We start from the raw sequence: 21,230 nt of genomic DNA, 5'->3' as shown, positions 1-21,230 counted from the left end.
CTGCTGCATATGCTGGTCATTCTCCGAGTCAAGAAAGCAAAGCACGGGCACTGGCCATAGTGGCATGCTGGGATGCTGGCAGACTGGCATGCTGGGGATATCACACTGTATGGCAGGGAGCTATACAACCTTAAACCCTGGTCAGAAGGGAGTGGGACATGGGTCCCTTCCCAAAGACAGATCATGGCTGGAGGCCTGAGACCTGACTGGGCACTCTGGGGGTGGGGTTGGGCAGGGTTGGAGAACATGGAGGTGAAGGGAGTACAGGGGCAGTTATCCTGAAAGTGTGAGACCTAGCCCAAAGCTGCTCCTATAAAAATAATAATAATAATTAATAATAACCTCAGTGGGAGCTGCATAGGTCCACAGGATAAAATAGAAAAGCCTTAAGAGTTGTTGCTTGTTTACATAAACTTTTGTATTCATGAACTTTTCAATTTTTTAGTAGGTGAATTGGTTGCTTAGAAAAACTAAGTAGCTATCAGTCCCGGCTAAAGACACTATTTTAAATAGATCATAGAAATAAATATATAGGTATTAAAGTATTGTAATTTTAATTTTACCTTAAAACTTCATTTTTATCATGACATGATCTCAGAATCAGTACCCCTTCTGTCCCCAGTGGTGGGGAGGCTGGCTGCATTTCAGGTTTCAGCCTCATGCCCATCACCCAGACACTCTGGAGATCTCTTCAGCAGGGTGAGGACTTGATATATTTCAAATCATGAAAAAAAATATGCAGGAAAAAATGTAACCGCTGCTTCCCCCAACTTAAAAAATAAAAAGGTTAAGGCCATTTTTATGCACACCAATGGAGCAATAAAAGGCATTTTCTAAATCTATTTCTGCTGGGATTTTCAAAACAGCCTAGGAGAATTAGGCACCCAGATTCCATTAAAATTCATTGGGACTTGGATGTTCAGTTCCCTTTGGCTCCTTTGAAAATCCTAGCCTGATTGGAATAGTTCCAAGAGGCCCTGATCAGGATCAGGTACAAATAGAGGTAGAACAGTCATTGCCCTGAAGTGCTTGCAGTCTGTTCTGCTTCACAGTTCACTTTAAATGTCCTCAGCATTGTTAAAAATTATAATCCTGGCCCACACATTGTAGAGTAACTGATTTTTATCCTTAAGGTCAAATATCCATTTTTTCATCTTAGCAACAGCATCAAGCTTGTGTCCAAGTTTTTCTTCTGTTTCTCCTTTCTTCTCTGTTGGTGAAGAGATAATTTCCATCTTCTGATGACTGCATAGTGGGCTGCTAACAACAAAGCATTAATCATCTTGGGTTTGTTATAAAAATGTCCGAGCCTTGGCCATGTTTCAAAACTAACTATCCTGTTAGGGAAATGAATTGTCTCCTTCAGTGTCCAACCAATGAGATATCCTCTAATTTGGGTGTATTTACAATTTTTACTGTAACTTTGGCATGTCTTTACCTCACCTGATTTTCATTACTAAATTACACCACTAGTGGAATACACTGACCACAGTTTTATTTAATCAGCTTACAAATAAATAATCATTAATCATCATGTCGAAATCCAGGTCATTCACACCATGAGAATGTATCCCACACTGAATTCTATCCCACATATTCTGGAGTAACACTGATTTATCAGTTAGGGAATAACGACCTATGCCCTGCTGCCTATGACACATGATGTTCTTCTTTCTCTGTGTGAATTCAGTTCTAAACCAATCCCCAGACTAAAACGCCCCTTTTGAGCCCAAATGTCAAAATGTGCCTAAATCACTTCCAATTTAAGAACAGCATTGTATTATAATGGGAGGAAATTAAAAAATATTTAGTGTGTTCAAAAATCAGTTTAATCTAGGACTACAGACATGAATGTGTATTAATCAAATTGTACATTTAATGCATAGTGTTGCTAGAGGGCAGAGATAAGGTTGTTTTGGTTTGCTCACTGTGCATTTCCATGCTTTAACAGGTTTGGATTTCTTTGAAGTTGAAGCTTAACTCTGAATGTCCTGGGTTTATAATGCTTGTTTTGGAGATAATTACATCATCCTTGCAATGTTTTTATTAGAAAATACTGATATTCTTAGCCTCAAGTTCATCTTAACATGGTTTTTGTCTAGAACTAAATCGTAAGGCTGGTGCAGAATGCCTGCTTCCTAGTTCTACAATAAATGTTACATGCAGTGTAGAAGCTGGCTGCTCATTCGAACAGTAGCTGGATTTCTTCTCTTTAATTTAATTAATGTACAGATATTGATTTCAACCACATATTACTATCCAGTTCAATTATTAGATAATAGCACTGTAGATGTTTCCATTAAATACTTTTTTCCTAAATATTCTTGCTTGAAAATACAATCGTCCTGTAAAATTTGTGTTTCAAATATACAAAGAACAAATTTTAATCCAGGGAGTTGAACACTCACACTTACTTGATCTTTGTCTGTAAATTAAATACTTACCCTGAAATAGATTCTTCTCATTCAGACTGACTCACCAACCTTTGCAACAGAGTTCCTTGGTCGGAGGGGGACTTGATACTGTACCAACCACAGCTCCTCACCCAAACCTTAATTCAGTACAGCTGCCTCAGGAACAGATGAGACAGAGACAACAGCAAATTCGACAACAGCGACTCCTTCAGGTGGGACACATGGTTGTGTTAATGAAAAGCATATGTGGGGCCTTATTCGCTGAATCAGGTAGTGGCTTTAACCTGGATCTCCCGTGTCACAGGTGAGTACCTTAGCTGCCATGCTGTGGAGTCAGTCAGTCAGTCTCTCTTGCTCTCCCTCCCTCTAGTCCAGTGAATATTTAATTATTTATACAAAATGGAAGAGCTCCAACAGGAGAGATTGGGAGAGACCCATCCCAGAATAGTCAATAGCCTGGTGGTTAGGGCCCTAACCGCTGGGCTATTGGCTATTCTGCGGTCAGTCTCAATCTCTCTCTCTCTCTCTCTCTCTCTCTCTCGTTTTGAACAAAAATATCATCCTGGACCTGAGAAACCTTCCCAGTGAATCAGCATTTTTCAGCAAAAAAATAATTTGTCAAAAGATTCGTGATGAGCCTTAGTTCCTCTCCAGTAACCTCCTCTGTGCCTCAGGCTATTGAGCTGTGACGATCGCAATTTATAGTTTTAGGTTTTTACAGTATTAATTGGCAATAAGAATATGTATATGCCAGAATTAAAGTTGGGTGGAAACAGCCCATGTCTATAATATTTTTGATTATTCTGATTTGATGATGTACTCCAATTTGGTAGTTAAATCTCAGTTTGGCAGTTAAAAAACAAAACTCCACCCTGGGGTTGATATAGAGGTAAAAGCAACACACATTAAAAATACTTTGTGTTTTTGGTGACGGTATAATTATTTTCATGCTTTAACTCTAATGCCAATAGCTCATTTTTAAAAATATTATCAAGAAACTTATGTGAGCATATAGTTAACAGCTGAATATACCAAACAGTCTTTTACATCTGTTTCTGCAGTGATGTTTCGACAATAGATATTATGAACACTGTATTGTAAATATTTGTTGTTCATCATCCATGATATGGCCAACACTGTGCAACTGGAGAGAACAGCAGGGTCCAGCTCCTAAATATTATAGTGAGGAACATGCCTTCCTCAACCAACACTAGAATCATAGCTTAGAAAGATAAGTAATGAAAAGGCAAATTCCATGATCTGTATCCCTGGAACAGCAAGAGGCTGCTATGCCTTCTCAAATCAAAAGGCGGCGGCTGCTGCTGCTATTGCTATTAATCATTTATATAATATTATACATGTATACATATTATTGTTGTTACCATGGCAATGTTCTTTCAGTTGCAGCAGCAGCAACAACAGGGTCAGCACCAGGCACTTGGTCTCCAAGCAGTGCAACCACAGCAGCCTTTGGTAAGCAGACGTATTAAAACCAGACGTTTTTGTGTGCACATAAGGGTGCTTATGGGGTAGATGTTGTTACTCCTGGAAGTAAAGCAATCTAGGAACAGTGCCAGTAAGGGCTGTATAAGCTTACTCAGACGGCTCTGCCTTTGCATGTCAGTGCTGATGAGCACAACCCTGTAGTTTCATCCAGGGTCCTCTCTGACAGTCTTGCCAAATGGTGGGATGGGTCTGATGATATGGCTAAGACAGGTTACCCAATGACTATCTTTTCTTTTTTTTAATGTAAAGCCCAGATTTGAACACGTGTCATAAAGCAAAAGGCTTGTGTATTAATCCTTTGCCCCACCTGGGCTACCTAAAACTCAGCATTTTAGTTTGTCTTTTAGAAACACTAGTTCTGGGACTGGTGTACCATGAACTACCCAGTTACCCCTAGATGTCAGTGTTCAGTTATACTGGGAAAGTTGGAACTGCTCTTACTCACGTCAAAACTGTTGAATAGCTAATTAACAGATGCCTACTTCTGTCAGTCTGGAAACTTTCATGAGCACTAAATTCATTTAATTATTTTAAATTCATGAGTTCATAGGCTCTGAATATATTATCTGAGTGTGTGTGATGATGATGATCAGCCTGGGTTTGGGATGACCATATTGCTTACATGCAGTGATTATACCTTACCCATGCTGATAAATCCTATATATTGCACCAAACTATCTTAGATTCTATATATGCCACGCACTTAACAGAAACTCTGTTTCTGGAACTGTTTGAGAATTTTTTAAAAATGTGATTGGAACTCCCTCTGTCTTACTTTTATTTTGTTCCCCCTGTAAAACCAGGTTGCTGAAAGGCCATGAATCCTATTATGCAGACTTGGAGGCAGAGAGAGCAATATAACCAATACATTTTAAAAACCTCTCAAATTCTTATTTGGATGCTAGACATTAAAATGCCACTCTTTCAAGCTCTGGTATAACAGCAAGGGCTGGTGTAATATTGGAAACCTGGGAATCTCTCCATTCTAGGGTGTAAACCGATAATGTATTAGCCTAGAAGGAATGAGATATTTGAACTTAACTTTTACTGCAGCAGCATATGTTGACCATATATTCGGTATATACTATGTATTTTATAAATTTCCTCATGTTATTGAGTAATAAAGAACTATCTTCACTTGCTATGCAGAACTCAACTTTACAGGAAATTTTTTGCAGCATTGCTAATGGTTTTAGCCTTACATTTTTATACAGATTTTTGTTTTAAAACTTTTATGTGAAAGCAGGATAATATGATTGAGGCCAGTTATGAAACTGTGTGCACTCTCATATGAACAATAGAATCCAATTGGAATTCTAAGGCGCTTTATATTTTCCTTTGACAATTTAAATATATTTGTATTATATTTACTTGATTTTTATGGGCTCTTCTGGTGTCTAATTTTAAACAGTGAAAATTCCACTATCATATTTAATCAAAAACTGCAGTTTGTAGCTTAATGCCTAAATATGATTCTAATACAGATAAACGGGTTTAAATCCTGAAGTAGTTGTCTTGATATACTGATAATGTGTGCCAAATGGTTAAAATATAGTCACTCTCTTGTATTTTTGAAACTAAGATGTAGCTGCCTGTTATCTGACATTTCAATGTGTATAAAAAAGGATCTGTGGCCGAACACTCTGGAATGCTGTTCTGGTGTTTTTGTGGGGATCCAGAACAGAGTAATGGCATAGTGCCGGAAGTGTGTTCTAGCACTTCTGTTTTTTGGTTAGGACTTGAGCATATAGTAACTCTGTAGAGATGCATTTTACTGATTGGTCATGTACTGCAGTTGCATGGAGAGTACCATATAATCATAGTAACTTTCAGAATATTTCTTTGTTAGTCTATAACATTGGAACCTTTCATTACATCTAAAGTATGAAAGTATCTTGGTAAAAACATTTGAATGACCTGGTCTCCTCCCAAACCATCGAGTAATTTTCTGCGAACATGTTGTTTTACCATGTACTACGTTTGTGTATTTACACTGGAATTTTGAGAACTTTCTATCCTTGGTTATATGTCTTTAAAAGTAGCTAACTAAAGGAACTCAATTTAAAGAGTAAGCCACACAAAAATGTGATTCCTACAAAAAGAGCCAGATTAGAAACAGGTTCCCAACTTAAATGAGCAAGTTTAAAGAAAATATCAGCCCTTAGTGCTAAATTGTGCACCCTGAGTTTTTGAACTAGAGTGTTTGTATTCTGGGGAACCAAGTTACCCGAATTGCATTGTGTTTAAGCTGGATGTTAAGTTGGATGTCTAGCCCTTTTCTTAGGTAGCTGGTTTATTATCATAGGTGTAACTTGTGGATTGTGTATGTCTGCGTCAGCTTCTCCTGAAACCGTAGTTATGAGCTGAAGATTGTACCATAACATGCAAAAAGTACTTTTCATTAGATTTACAATATGATCTTTGATGTGACCCATGTCTTTGAGCTCATAAAGTAATAGTGATTGTGACATGTACCATATAGCTAAACAAGCTGTGACCAGGGCCTTTGAGTTTGGCAGAGAAAGTATTAATCATCTAAGGTCTTGTCTACACTGCCACTTACAGCCCTGAAACTTTCTTCGCTCAGGGGTGTGAAAAAACACCCCCCCCCAAACAATGCAAGTTTCAGTGCTGTAAAATGGCAGTGTAGATAGTGCTACAGTGCTGGTAGCTGCGCTCCCGGTGCTGGGAGCTCTTCCTCTTGCGAAGGTGGTTTATTACAGCTCCGGGAGAGCTTTCTCCCAGCACTGGAGCCCTCACTACACAGCCAAAATCAGCTGTGTAGACATACCCTTAGAGGCAGAATCACTTCAGGTGGTGCAACACAGCAGGACTAGCCTATCAAGGAGGAATTAACATACTAGCAAATCTCAGGGAGAGAGCTGGGGTTGGAGCTGAGAGAAGGCAAGGGTGGAAATTGCTCCTTGCCCCAATTTCAAGATGCCTGAAATAAGTCAGAGTTAACACTGGTTTGGAACCATGGCTGAGGACAGCCTAGTATCGCCTGCCACGGCCTTCAAAGCACTGGATCTTCTTTGTATTTTCTTGACCCTGAAATACACCTCCCAGCTGTCTTTTACCTGCAATAAGCACAACACAATGCTCTACATAAAATAGATTTTTAAACAATTAAAATGATCTTTTGTGCCCTGAGAGTTTTTCAGAGTGGCTGAAAGGTGCTTCTGAAAAGGAGGAGAAAGCCTCTTTTGTCTCCTGTGAGCCCAGGAGGCTTCTGAATCAAACCCAGACCTGAAGTGAAGAGAAACTTCCTAGCTTATTCAGAAGGACCATACTGGTTCCCAGAGGCTCAGTCTAATCACTGAAAGGACCCTTTTAAAATTTTTTGCAGCTGTGTCGCTAAAAGTAAGGTAGTGTAAATGCTGTTTATCAGCACTTTTGCCGACAAAATTCTTCCCCCCCCCTACAAGCGGGGTTCGCGTTGTTGACAGGAGAGGGTTCCTGCCGGCAACGAGCCTTTTACACTGCCACTTGCCAAGGCAAAACTTTTGTCTTGGAGGGGAAGAGGGGGGAGTTTTTAAAGCACTTGTGAACAACAAAAGTTTTGTTGTTCAATTGGCAGTGTAGACAAAACCCAAGTGAAGATTGGACTGTCACCTAATGATCTGTTTAAGCTGTATTGTCTGTGTCTGTATTGTCTGTGTGCTGCTTGAGCAAAGACTTTCTGAAAGTAAAATATATTAGACTATGGAATTGCTGTGGTGGTATAGCTGTGTGGATCCCAGGATATTAGAGACACACGGGGGTGAGGTAATATATTTTACTGGATCAACTTCTGTTGATGAAAGAGCTGTGTAGCTTGAAAGACAGAAGTTGGTTCCGTAAAAGATATTCTCACCCACCTTATCTGATTAGACTATAGAAAGCTTTTGAAGCCTCATTGCTTTGGGCATCTAAAACTTTCTAGACTATGTCAATCTAATTTAATGTAAAGAAACAATCCTGTATTGGCTGGTGGGGCTATATCAGAGCTGATACAGTACATCTTTACCATATGTCACTTCTTTGCATTTGAGAAAAATCACCATCCTCCTGGGAAATTACTTCAATATTGGGAAATCCTACTGATGATCTGCTTAATGTACTTTCATTATAGTAACTTTTGAAGGCTAACAGTGATGGCTGATGTGCTAAATTAAATATCAAGGATACTTGCAAATACAGTGAAAAATCCTGTGACATGTTTTGTTACTAGAATTTGGGCAGTTACCTTTTTGTTTTAAAACACCTCAACCTGCATGAAGATATTTTTATCTCCTGAAATAAGTGTAAATTTTAAGGTTTATTTTGGCCCTTGCTGTTCTGTCTCCTCAATGACTTTTAGGTCTTAATCCTACAATAAGATGATGATTCTTTCCCTGCTCCTACACTGCACTTAAGGACATGCTTAAAGGTAAGCACATGCATAGCACTTAACAGATGTGCTTAAGTGCTGTGTAAGATCAGTGACAAAGTGCTCAGCGCTTTGTAGGATTGAGCCGTTAAAGAGCAATTACCCAAATTCTGGTCTCAGTCACACTGGTATAATTCAGTGGACATTCTCTGGATTTACAGCAGTATAATTGAGAGCAGAGTTTAATCCAGGGACTTTACAGAGCCTGAGCCTGTTATACTGTATATTATACCCAGTGATAACTGAATTTTAATGTGATTTATAAATTATTCTTTTTTCTGCCAGTTTTCCTAGCTTTTTCCTTGCTCTTATGTCTGAGACATAGCCATTTATAATGAAGCTTTGAGATAATGCCATAACTACAGAATTAAGATAGAAAAACTCTTTCCAAATATACAGTGAATATTCATGGCTTGTTTTGTTCATTTAGGGCCCAATAATACAGCCATTTCCAAGATCTCCTTATGTGATTAAGGGGTTACAGGAATGGGTCCTTAGTCTTTGGAAAACTGAAAGGAAAGTATCACTTTTAAAGAGAGGTTTGGCATAATGCAAACATCAGTGTAATGGTAACTCATTAAAATGCATAAACCATTGTAACCTCTTATTCTACCATGTAAGAATAAAACTCAGGTTTTACCAATTGAAACTATTCAGAATAATAACCTTTTGAAGTCAAATGTCAGTGGTGACAAAACCACACCATGATCCGTATTTACTCACTTTCTCCCATTCTATAATTTACCTTCTCAAGTTGCTATGAGTTGCATAAGGAACATCTGGAGTTGGGACCACAGTTGTTGTTCTAATTCAGCAGCTTGATTTTAAGATATATATATATATATGATCAGCTACCTACAGATAAAAGCTCTTAACAGAGAACAGTTTTCTTTAGAACTGCAGCCAGAAGCTTGGAAAATAAAGTGGGGCTAGTCCTGCTGTGTGTGTTAATCTGAAACCCAGACTCCTGTGTAGAAGGGCTGGGAAGCAATGCATGTTGATGGAGAGGCTAATTTAGGGCCAAATTCTGATCTTGTGCCAGTATAGATACAGAGTAACGTCACTGAAGTCAATGAAAGAACATTGGTCTAACCCCAGAGTAACTGAGAGCAGAATTTAGCCCTTAAGATTTATTTCCCACCAGTTTTCTATTGGTGTAATTCCATTTACTTGAAAGAATTTGCACCTATCAGCTTTGGACAGGGCAGATGATCAAATCACTTTAAAGTACTTTCCTGGATGAATGCTATCCGCTGCAAAGGTAGGAAAGATGGATGATCTGTTTGCAGAAGACTGAATCTATGTCTTGTGTCTGCCTGGATGCATGTGTGATATCTTATAACCCAATAGGAAATTTAGAAGATTCCAGAGACTGAGGAAAGCTCATAATTTATTGTATAAACGTTAACACTTTGTTCCATCTGTATTCACTATTTATTACCAACAATTTTGTCATGTTCTGATATCATCGATCTCCAGAAATGTCTCTTTCTAGTTGCTTTTGCTTTTGTTGCCAATTGCATATGGGATTTTCAGGAAGTGAGAAGGTTTTCTTTTCTTTTTACAGTTAACGCTTAGGGAAACTGAAAAGAAACATCTGCTTCTCCCTAGGATGTGATAGGAGAATCTGAGCAGTTTTGACTTCCAGAATGTGAAAGACATATATGTATAAATGCTCCAAAATTCTCTCTCTCTCTCTCTCCAAGGAACAATAGTCTCGGTGACAGCAGGGTCAGCACAAGCTCCAGAACTTCACTGGCGCATTTTGTTTTGTTACATAGAATCTTCTATCTCCTCATCTGCTATTTTCTGTACATGCCCAAAATCTCTATTATTGGGTTTGCAGTGCTTCCTAGCATCTACACTGCAGCTGGGTGTATGCTTCCCAGCTTGGGCAGACAGACAAGTGCTAGCTCTGCTTAAGCTAGCATGTTTAAAAAAAAAAAAAGGCAGTGTAGCTGGGGGTAGCAGGAGTGGCAGCTTGGGCTAGCTGCTTGAGTATGTTCCAAGGTTTCTGGTGGATTTGTATTCAGGAAGCTGCCCTTGGCTACACTGTTATTTTGAGTGCACTAGCTCAAGCAAACTAGAGTGTCTGTCTACCCGTGCTGGGGAGTAAGCTCCCAGCTGCAATGTAAACATACTAGTGACAGCAGTGAGACACCAGAGATTTGGAGACAAACTGGAAATTAAAGAGAGATGATGGAGGAGGAAGGGAAGAGAGTCTGGAAGAGGACCTGGCCAATTCTCCTCCTCCCTCTCCTCCTCCTCCATTGTCTTCAATAACAACACAAGAGGTGCAGTTCCCTTGAGCGCCAGTGTGATAGCTGTTTGGGAGGTCTTTTCACGGTATTATACATATTTAGTCCTGCTGTTTATTACTAACTGCTTACTACTCAAGCCAGGGATTGGTGAGCCAGATAGTCCAGGAAGGATTTCCTGTTTCCCCAGTTCATTAATATCTATATATACTGTTATATGTTAAATTCAGCATGCTAGTTGTTTTTTAATATATAGATATAATATAAACCTTCGCTTTCCCTTTGTGTGTTTTGAGAGAGGCATAGACCATACTCCTTTGATAAGACATTGATGTGTCATTCTGAATTGTATGAGCATTTTTCATCTTCCTGTTGCAGTTTCCAAGACAAGGTTTGCAGCAGACACAGCAGCAACAGCAGACAGCTGCTTTAGTCAGACAACTCCAAAAACAGCTCTCTAGTAAGTATGCCTATCTATAAGAGGCATCTATTTTTCTGCAGTTTCCTTTGCATATTTAAAACAAGAAACATGAAAATGTAAGTACATCATCCTATTGACACCTTCAGTTCTGGTCTCTAGTAAAAGGACAGTTCTGAAAATGATGTAACGGCAAACACTGAAGATCAGATTCTGGATGTGACTCAGTACCAGTGCATCCATTGGTTCCCATAGGTCTGAACAGAAGCACCAAGTCATTTTCAGGATTGGGGCCTGGATGTTTGTCATCCTGAGTTCAGTCAATGTTATTTTCTCCTTTCATGTCCTATTTTCAATTGTGGGGATAAATCAGGAACATCATGGCACTGAATTTTTTCCTTGTTTTTCTCCAGCTATTTCTTGCTCACGTTTCAAACACTGTATTGACAAATTTATTTTATTATTCAAAACAATTGTATGTATGTGCACATCAAGGCCAGTTTTTTACTAAATTTTTCATTTTTTGGAAAAATTTCTTAATGGTACATTTAAAAAAAAATGAAAACAAATATTTTTATTGTTTTTGTTTGATTTGAAATAGTGGGAAAATTTCCACTCTGTTTCCTTTTCCTTTTTCCGTTTTTTTTCTTTCTGGAAAGTTCAGCACATTTAGAGAAAAAATATTTTGAATTTGGGTTTTTTATTCCCCCCAGCACATTTTTTTTTACCCTTTTTTCCCACTGGAAAAGGTTTGAGAAAAGCGGAAAAGAAAAAAAAAAACTAACATTTTGAATTCCACATCCCTCTTTTCCCCCCTCTCTGGAAAAAATGGCAAAAAAAAAAAGTGAGGTGGGAAATAAAAAATGAAAATCTTCTAACTGAATTGAGATTTCTCAAAAAAATGTTTTAGAAAAAAAGGTTTGAGTTTTTTCACTGAAAAAACTGCTTTTTGAACAAAACAAAAAACATTCATTTTCGTTTGAAAATTAAAATTTCAACCACCATTAGTGTAGAGACTTCCTTTCAAGAGACTGAAAAGGTTAAGACTTTAGTTTAGAGTGGAGATGAATAAGAAAGTTATGTAACATATCATAGTATTTAGAAGATAAATTGGGTTCTTGTTCTCCAAGAACAAGGTTACAGCCAGTGAAATTGAAAGGCAACAAATTAAAAACCAATAAAAGGAACTACCACTTTACACAGCACATTCTCTGCCTCTGGAATTTATTGACACATAACATTATTGAGGTGAGCAGTGTTCTGAAAGGGTATGAGAGTTGTATGAAAACAACTAGTTTCTAGTGAAAACATCCCCATTTACATTACATAGGATTAAAAAATGAATATGGAATGTAATGCCCCCTTATGGTTCAGGGTGTAAACCAATGAGAGAGTGATGGGGGTTAGAAAAAACATCCCTCATGGGCAGGTTATTCCATTAGGGATGTCTTGCACCTTCCTCTTCAGTAGTGTCAGAGACAAGATATCAGACTGTATGCCCCTGGTCTGATCCAGTATGGCGATTCTTGTGTTGCTAGATAAAAATATTACAATTTATTGCAATCATTTTTTAAAAAAAGCTTAATTCTCCAGGACAGGTTGTAAATGTAAGACATAAAATAGTGAGTATGCGGCCTGCTATGATTACCAGGAATTGGAGCATTCAAATTTCCAGTGTTGTATAGTGCCAGTGAATTACCCATATTCAATGCCTACGGATCTTTATTCATCTATTTTTTTAAACAGAAGCATTATTTCAGCAGGACCAGTCCCTATGAGAACTGAGGATAGAGTCTCTAGTTGGAAAAAGATATGCAAATAAATTACTATTCAAAGACCTGATCTGGATAGATTCTGAGCACTCATGTCTCCTGTGGAATTCCAGCCAGAGCAGAGGTTGCTCAGACCAGATCAGGCCCTACATTTTTCAAAGTAAGCTTGTGGTTTTTTGGTCAGAATACTAACTTGATGGATTGATTAAAAATTTAAAATACAATGTCACTATTTTCATCTTTAAAAGGTTTTCAAAACATAAACAAATCTTTATTCATTGGCAGGCTTTTCATAGAAGTTTTGATCTGACTGTAGTAAGCTAGGTGTCAACCTATTTGTTAATGGAGTAGCCAGTGCGGCAGATAAATGTATTCTCCTGTTGTATTAATTTAAATGGAATGTATGGACCTAAGGTGTTAACTGTAACTCAGTCACTGTCTAACATTAAACAGTGTTAACCAAGATCCAGGGTTTGGTATACAGAGACCTCACCCTGCTTAGCATATGACACCCACTATTAAAAATCCTTCTAATCTTTTATTAAACATAAAGGAAAGAAGGAAAAAAACAGTTAAAGCATTTGAAATGTGAAGTATTAAATTAGGCCTTTGCTTTAACAACATCCCTTGTTCCCTTTCCCTTTAGCTGGAAAGAATTTTTAGAAGGGAAAACCCCCTTGTTTGATGGTCTTTTAGATGATGATAAAGTTAGTAATAGCTGTCCTTTTGGGGAAAAGAGAAGAAGTTAGTTGCGATGGGCTGGAGCTGCTGCTATTATGTTTAACATCTGATCCCATTTTATCCCAGGTGGTGTTATGGGATTCGACTGGAACTGGTAGAGTGGCATGTCATTTGGGTCCCTCTCTTTGCCCTGGTCTGGTCATGACTTCTCCCAGGATCAGGACAGTGAAGGTGTGGGGTCCCAGGAGAGGGTGTGGGGGTGGCAGTCAGGATGGTGAAGCTTGTTCCCGTAGCCAGTTTTTCTCCCAAAGTCTCTTTCTTTAAGGACCCACAAAGGGAATGGTGGCCACAATAGTCCATCCCATTTTTATTTTGTTCACCAAGTAGGTCTATTTTCTGACACACCGATTTTTGGTTCAAAGATTTCTGATTCCACACTTAATTTGTTTACTATACATGATCTCAACCCATACCGAGTTATATCAGTAAGACCCTTTAGTTTGTATATCAGTCTTTGTCTCCTTTTATACCTTTTCCCATTAACATTTGTTGTTATAGGTTATTGTGACAGCTTATGAACATGTACTCACGTTTTTCAGTTAGAGTAAACTTATCAGCCCAATTATCACAACACCCCTAAAGTCAGGACTGCAGAATGGACTTTCACTTGGGTCCCAGAGGAGAACTGTTTTTCATTACTAGTTAAGAAAAGCATTTTGACAATTCTATTATTTTTTCTAACAAATTGCAAGTATCAACATCCTGCTAGATTCAGTATGCATGATTAAGTAATATTGCTTTGAATGGACTTATTTATGTTATGCAGAATACTACAATTCCAGGATTGCTTCATATTCAAGATATCAATGCTGTGGAACTGCTATGGTTGGGAGAAGCTCCCACCTGTAGAGTGCTGGAAATTTTTTCTCTAAACTACTTGCAGGAAAAAAAAGAAGAGAGAAGAATAAATATTGTCTATTAGTAATAGCCAATTAGGTATTGGAACCTCATAATCTGTTAATTTATAGTTGGTCCATAGAATTTATTCTATTCGCCACGAGTTTTCAAAGATAATGGCCAATGGCTCTGCAATCACAGCCGCCAATTCCTTAAGCACTCTCGGATGCAACTCGTCCAACCCCATGGACTTGTGCACGTCCAGCTTTTCTAAATAGTCCCTAACTATCTCTGTCTCCACAGAGGGCTGGCCATCTATTTCCCATGTTGTGATGCGCAGCGCAGCAGTCTGGGAGCTGACCTTGTTCGTGAAGACAGAGGCAAAAAAAGCATTGAGTACATTAGCTTTTTCCACATCCTCTGTCACTAGGTTGCCTCCCTCATTCATTAAGGGGCCCACACTTTCCTTGGCTTTCTTCTTGTTGCCAACATACCTGAAGAAACCCTTCTTGTTACTCTTGACATCTCTCGCTAGCTGCAGCTCCAGGTGCGATTTGGCCCTCCTGATTTCATTCCTACATGCCCGAGCAATATTTTTATACTCTTCCCTGGTCATATGTCCAACCTTCCACTTCTTGTAAGCTTCTTTTTTATGTTTAAGATCCACTAGGATTTCACCGTTAAGCCAAGCTGGTTGCCTGCCATATTTACTATTCTTTCGACACATCGGGATGGTTTGTCCCTGTAACCTCAATAGGGATTCCTTGAAATACAGCCAGCTCTCCTGGCCTCCTTTCCCCTTCATGTTAGTCCCCCAGGGGATCCTACCCATCTGTTCCCTGAGGGAGTCGAAGTCTGCTTTCCTGAAGTCCAGGGTCCGTATCCTGCTGCTTACCTTTCTTCCCTGTGTCAGGATCCTGAACTCAACCAACTCATGGTCACTGCCTCCCAGATTCCCATCCACTTTTGCTTCCCCCACTAATTCTTCCCGGTTTGTGAGCAGCAGGTCAAGAAAAGCTCCCCCCCAGTTGGCTCCTCTAGCACTCGCACCAGGAAATTGTCCCCTACGCTTTCCAAAAACTTCCTGGATTGTCTATGCACTGCTGTATTGCTCTCCCAGCAGATATCAGGAAAATTAAAGTCACCCATGAGAACCAGGGCGTGCGATCTAGTAGCTTCTGTGAGCTGCTGGAAGAAAGCCTCATCCACCTCATCCCCCTGGTCCAGTGGTCTATAGCAGACTCCCACCACTACATCACTTTTGTTGCTCACACTTCTAAACTTAATCCAGAGACACTCAGGTTTTTCTGCAGTTTCGTACCGGAGCTCTGAGCAGTCATACTGCTCCCTTACATACAGTGCTACTCCCCCACCTTTTCTGCCCTGCCTGTCCTTCCTGAACAGTTTACTATTCATTTACAATTCATCAAGCAGGTCTCTTTCCAGTGGGGTCCCACAGGGATTGATTTTTGGTTCTACGCAATTTAACATCTTTATCAGTGAACTGGAAGAAAATATAAAATTATCACTGATGAAGTATGCAGGTGACACAAAAATTGGGGGAGTCATAAATAATGAAGAGGAGAATAGGTCACTGATTCAGAGCAATCCAGACCATGTAGTAAACTGGATGCAAGCAAACAATATGCATTTTAATGTGGCTAAATGTATATATCTGGGAACAAAGAGTGTAGACCATACTAATAGGATGGGGAACTTTATCCTGGGAAGCAGTGACTCTGAAAAAGGTTTGGGGGTCATGGGTGATAATCATCCAAATATGGGCTCCCAGTGCAACATTGTGGCCAAAAGAATGAATGTGATTCTGGAATGCATGAACAGGGGAATCTTGAGTAGGAGGAGAGTGGTTTTTTGACCTCTGTATTTAGGACTGGTATGACCGCTGCTAGAATACTGTGTCCAGTTCTGGTGCTCCCAGTTCAAGAAGGATGTTGATAAATTAAAGAGGGTTCAAAGGAGAGCCCAAGAATGATTGAAGGATTGGAAAACATGCCTGAGAGAGACTCAACTCGCTCAATTTATTCATCTTGACAAAGAGAAGGTTATGGGGTAATTTGATTACAGATTACAAGTACCTATATGCGGAACAAATATGTAATAATGGGTTCTTCAGTCTAGCAGAGAAAGGTATAATATGATAAAATGGCTGGAAGTTGAAGCTAGACAAATTCAGACTGGAAATAAGGCATAATTTTTTAACAGTGAGAATAATTTACCAACAGTTATGGTAGATTCTCAATCACTGACAATTTTTAAATCAAGATTGGATGTTTTTCTAAAAGATATGCTCTAGAATTATTTTGGGGAAGTTCTATGGCCTATGTGATACAGGTCAGACTAAATGATCACAATGATCCCTTCTGGCCTTAGAATCTATCAAATAGGCCCCAATCCTGGAAATACTTACATACTTTATTATCATGAGGAGTCGTATTGAAATCAATATGGCTACTCACAGTAGTAAAATTAAGCACATCTATGAGTATTTGCAATCCTGGGGCCTCAGTGACGAGCGAGTCTAATGTGACACTTGTCAACATTAAGTTTTAGAGGAAACACCTCAGCAATAGTAATTAATAACTGAAAGCAGTTCATACCTCTTGAGTCTATAGTGTTTCAGTCTGTCTACAGACTCAGGAAACCCTTTTGTACTGGTTTACATTTGGAAATTTTCCTTCGGATGATAAGAACTAGGAATTTTTCTTCATGCAGAAAGGGACTAAAGGATTACAAAAGGGGATAAGGCTTCCAAGAGATTTTTCTTGCAAAGATTTTTCTCCCGTATGGGGTTGAGTGGTACCAAGGTTTGTTCACCCACAAATTCTGCCGATTCCCTGATGGTCCAAAAGCCACTAGTTGTGTCCCCATTGTCCATGACTCCACTGAAGCCAAACTGCTGTAGGACAACCCTTGCCTGCTTAAAGGCAGGCACATCCCCACCATGAAGAAGGCACAGCACAAAGTTAACAGGGTCTGGGACTATATTATCTTTTCTCTCAAATCTCCATATGATGGGAAGGGGCTTAAGTGTATTCACACTCATCCTGGCGACTTGCAGGGTGTTGGAAAAGGATAGGATACTTTCTTGGAAGCACTGAGCCACCCTTTCAGAGAGGGGAAGTGTGATCCACATGTGGATCAGGGAAATACAGGTGCAGAGTCCTCCCTTTTTTTAATGAAAGGTTAAATGCTGCAGAAACTGATGAGACCATCAAAGAAATGTGGGTTATCCAGGAAAACAAGTGTTACAAAACCGTTGCTTTTAACTTTTATTGTTTTAGTCATCTCATTTGCTTGCACGTAATTATTGTTTGAAAGGTCATCTTAAGGGCCCATCCTGGAATTTTGTGTGTGGTGGGTGTGCAAAATCCAACCCTTAATTTGCAACTGTTCAGCCTTGAAAAGTCCTCATTTTCTGAATGGATTGCTCTGACCCTTGTTTATTGCTTATTATGGTGATTTGAAATATAGGTATTTATTCATGTATAATTTTGTACAGCACACACAACACACGTAAACACTTTGCTTTATTTTTGTTATTTAGGTAACCAGCCACAACAAGGGGTTAACCAATATGGGCATTCTTCACACTTCTGAATCTGGAAGGTGGAATCAAGATGTAGTGTTATGTTTGCACTGAAGAAAAATCAAAATTCAATGCACTAGTTATTGCTAGAAAGCAAATTTTTAATTTTTTTCTCTTTAATTTTTTCAATACGTATTTTTTGTGCTGCAATTGATGTGAATATGTAACTAAGTGAAAGTTTTTTGTTTTTTGGGGGGGTTTTTTGCATTTAACTGGAATTAAATGTATGATTTGTGGGCCTATTTAAAGAACACAGTTGTTGCAAAGAATTTGGTGCTTTTTAGGGTACTGTTACTTTAAAAGGGTTAAAGAATGTTGGATTTATTTATTTGTGGGAAACATTTTTTCTTTTTTTAAGAACTGCACTGGACCAAACTACTGATTTGAAAGGCACTTCCAATTTTGGCATAAAGATTGATTTGTTCATTAAAGTGTTCTCCTTAGTTCTTCAATAGTAAAATAAGCATTGATTTAAATCATATTAATTTTGACTGTTTGTAATTTTCATAAGCACTTTATAAAGTTCTTTGTTTAAAAGTACCCAATTTTCTCTTGCTTTCATTGTGGAAAGAAGGTGCTGAAGTGGGTTTCTTGCTTGTATTAGAACTTCCTAAGATTCATCTAAAAAGCTACAATGTAACATTAATAAACCTACTAGAAGTAGCTGTGCTTCACATTTTTCTTTTTAATGCAAATTTCATTGGAAGTGAGGGTACAAAATGTGGTAACAAAAGCCTGAATAGCCACAACAGATTTTGCTCTAAATCATTTAGGGCCTGAACCAAGTCCTGTTGAAATCTGATGGCAATATTTCCATTGACTTCAATGGGAATTGGATCTCTGGGTCTCGTGCTAGGTTCAACAAAAGTCTCTTTCCAGCTTTTGCCCTGTGGAAGCTTGTGCCAGGGTCGAAAAGCCCCGCAAATCCCTTTTGCTGTTGCCACAGTGCTCTAGCTGGGCCTCGCATATATTGAACTTGACCTAAATGAGTTCTTCCTCTAATAGATGTATTTATTATTTATTTTGTATGGTAAGTACTTAATTTTTTTAATTTAATTCTTAATGTTGGGTGATAGTCTTGGTTGTGTAATGCATACTGCATTTATAAATTTGGTGCAAAAGCACAAGTTATACATTACATTTATTATAAAGAGATATAACTATTTTAACTTTGTTCAAGTATGTGGTATATTTGCTCATATTAGAGTAAAAAAATCAGTAAATTTACTATGGGTACATGTAATTTAAGAGTTACTCCATATGATATTTTTTTAGAATTAGATGTACAAATTTTGAATGTGAAACCTGCAGGGCATTTCAAAATATATGGGAATTTTGTTCTCATGTTCTGTATTAACTCATCTTTTAATTTGCCATAATATAAGTGTACTGTGTAGTGTCATAGTCAGACTTACATTGAATAGAAGAGAGTCAACACTCAGCAAGCATTGTAGAACTGTATGACAGCCCAGATAATTAAATTTTCATAAACAGTTTAGTGTGGAAAATCATAATATCAGTAATTTGTATCTAATTCTGATTTCCACACTGCAGAGTCTTACCCATGAAAACAACCAGTAGGATCGGTCAGCATCTTTACTGAAATAAAATTCTTGTGAACTGCTTTGTACACTGTCAAAATTATTTAGCTCAAAAATTCTTCACTTGACCATCTCAGCTTGTATCAAAAGAGAGAGGCCACTCATTCCACTAAATGAATAGGTTGTCTGTTTTGAAAAGTTAACATGTACCTGTACATTTATTTTCTTCTTTTTTTTACATTAGGTATTTCAAAAAAAGCCTGATGAAAGTCGATATCCCTGTCCTTTCAAGTGACTGCATATTACTAGAATAGTATCAACCACAGAAAAGCAGACTTAAGACCAGTTTCTGTCCTCAGCCACATCCACACAACACCATTGACTACAGTGGGGCTTCGTGGTTTTAGCTGAGGGCAAAACTGGGAGGTACATGTTTACTTAGTAGAATTTGTTTGTTTACAAATTAATGGCATTGAAAGCGTCAGAAGCAAAATACAATTTTAACTTTAATTTTTCTTTCGGAGCAAAGATTTAAAACTGTGTTAAACAAAAATAACCTAGATTACCATATAATCAATGTTCAGTGGTCCCCGGGGACCTAGTCAACAAAAGGCTGCCTGTGCCTTGCAAAGCCCCAGAAGTTCTTGGGTCCTGACTCTGCTTGAGTCAAAGTTATTCAGCAAAAAAGATCAGGTTGAAACAAAAACTCTTTTAAAAACAAATGAACAAGCTTGCAACTTTTTGATCCTAAGGTTTTGGAGCTGGCTAGGAAGCTCATGTAAATAACTTTGCCACCAACTCATCGTTCCTAGTTACTTTTAACCTCTCAGCAAATCAGAGTAATGTCGTGTGTGACCACAATTAGGAAGACTTATTAATACCATATTAGTGGCAGGTCTTTGGATAGTTCTAATTTTTGCTGCTTTTTCGATGAAAATGTGTTTTGGTTTCCTGTGCACTGGGATTACTTCCCTTCACTGTCCCTTGAATGGTTTATAATGGGAGTGAAATTTTTGTTAATCCTCTGGGCCACTATCCTTTAATGCTCTTCACTGGGGACTAAAGACATTCCTGAGATTAAGCAAACAGACCTATTTAATCCAGCCAATTTTCCTCTACCTCTCTATCAGTACTAAGGAAGGAACAAGCAGCTATTATATATGTGGCTGATCTCAAGAAGTGATTGATCCACCACAAAACAGTCAGTCATGCTTTAGACTGTGGCCTCTTTTTAAAGTTTTTCACCAGCTGACTAAAATTTAGTCAAATGGGGTAGAATCTGCACTCAGATCTTGGAAACATCCTGAACATGTTCTGAGTATCAAGAGCCTGCATGACCTATGGATTAATTCAACTGATGGGTTGGGGGGGGGTGTTGCTTTGTTAGTGTACAGGGGTTTCTATTATAGGGCCTTTTTAATGTGTAATTGAGCTATACCTATTTTTTCAATGATAGTTTTAAATATTGTATGACATTTTGCTGATGTAAGGTACTAGGATGGTATTACATGGTAGGAACTGCTCTACACCATTTCCTGTATCTAACAGATTTTCTGTGGTTACTGCTAAAGAGGCATTAATTTCTACTCTGCAATCTATGATCCCTGTTGGAAGGGATCACAGAGCTCAGGTTATGGGCATGGGAACCAGTCGCAGCAAAACCAGCCTGCCATATTGCTGGTGTGGAAAGGACCTCAAGGAGTAACACTGAGGGGCTTCTGCTCC

The 21,230-nt window shown here is 38.5% G+C and overlaps 1 protein-coding gene across 12 annotated transcripts in view; it reads left to right on the top strand.

The window, feature by feature from the left end:
* Window positions 1–19,028, top strand: part of MED12L (mediator complex subunit 12L) — a 321,153-nt gene extending 302,125 nt beyond the window's left edge. For 7 of the 12 annotated variants that reach the window (XM_073359681.1, XM_073359678.1, XM_073359674.1 and 4 more), the window contains 4 exons: window positions 2,455–2,626; window positions 3,816–3,887; window positions 10,968–11,049; window positions 17,923–19,028. In XM_073359681.1, coding sequence (XP_073215782.1) covers window positions 2,455–2,626; window positions 3,816–3,887; window positions 10,968–11,049; window positions 17,923–17,975 — 379 coding nt within the window. In that variant the 3' untranslated portion in view covers window positions 17,976–19,028. The remainder of the gene's footprint in view (window positions 1–2,454; window positions 2,627–3,815; window positions 3,888–10,967; window positions 11,050–17,922) is intronic. The other 5 variants (XM_073359680.1, XM_073359679.1, XM_073359677.1 and 2 more) reach the window with 2 other exon arrangements.
* The last annotated feature ends 2,202 nt before the right edge of the window (window positions 19,029–21,230 follow it).

Source organism: Lepidochelys kempii, chromosome 9, assembly GCF_965140265.1.
Source record: "Lepidochelys kempii isolate rLepKem1 chromosome 9, rLepKem1.hap2, whole genome shotgun sequence".
In the NCBI taxonomy this organism is placed as follows: Eukaryota; Metazoa; Chordata; order Testudines; family Cheloniidae; genus Lepidochelys; species Lepidochelys kempii.
Note: the sequence above shows the minus strand (reverse complement) of the source record. Positions and strands in the feature narration are given on the sequence as shown.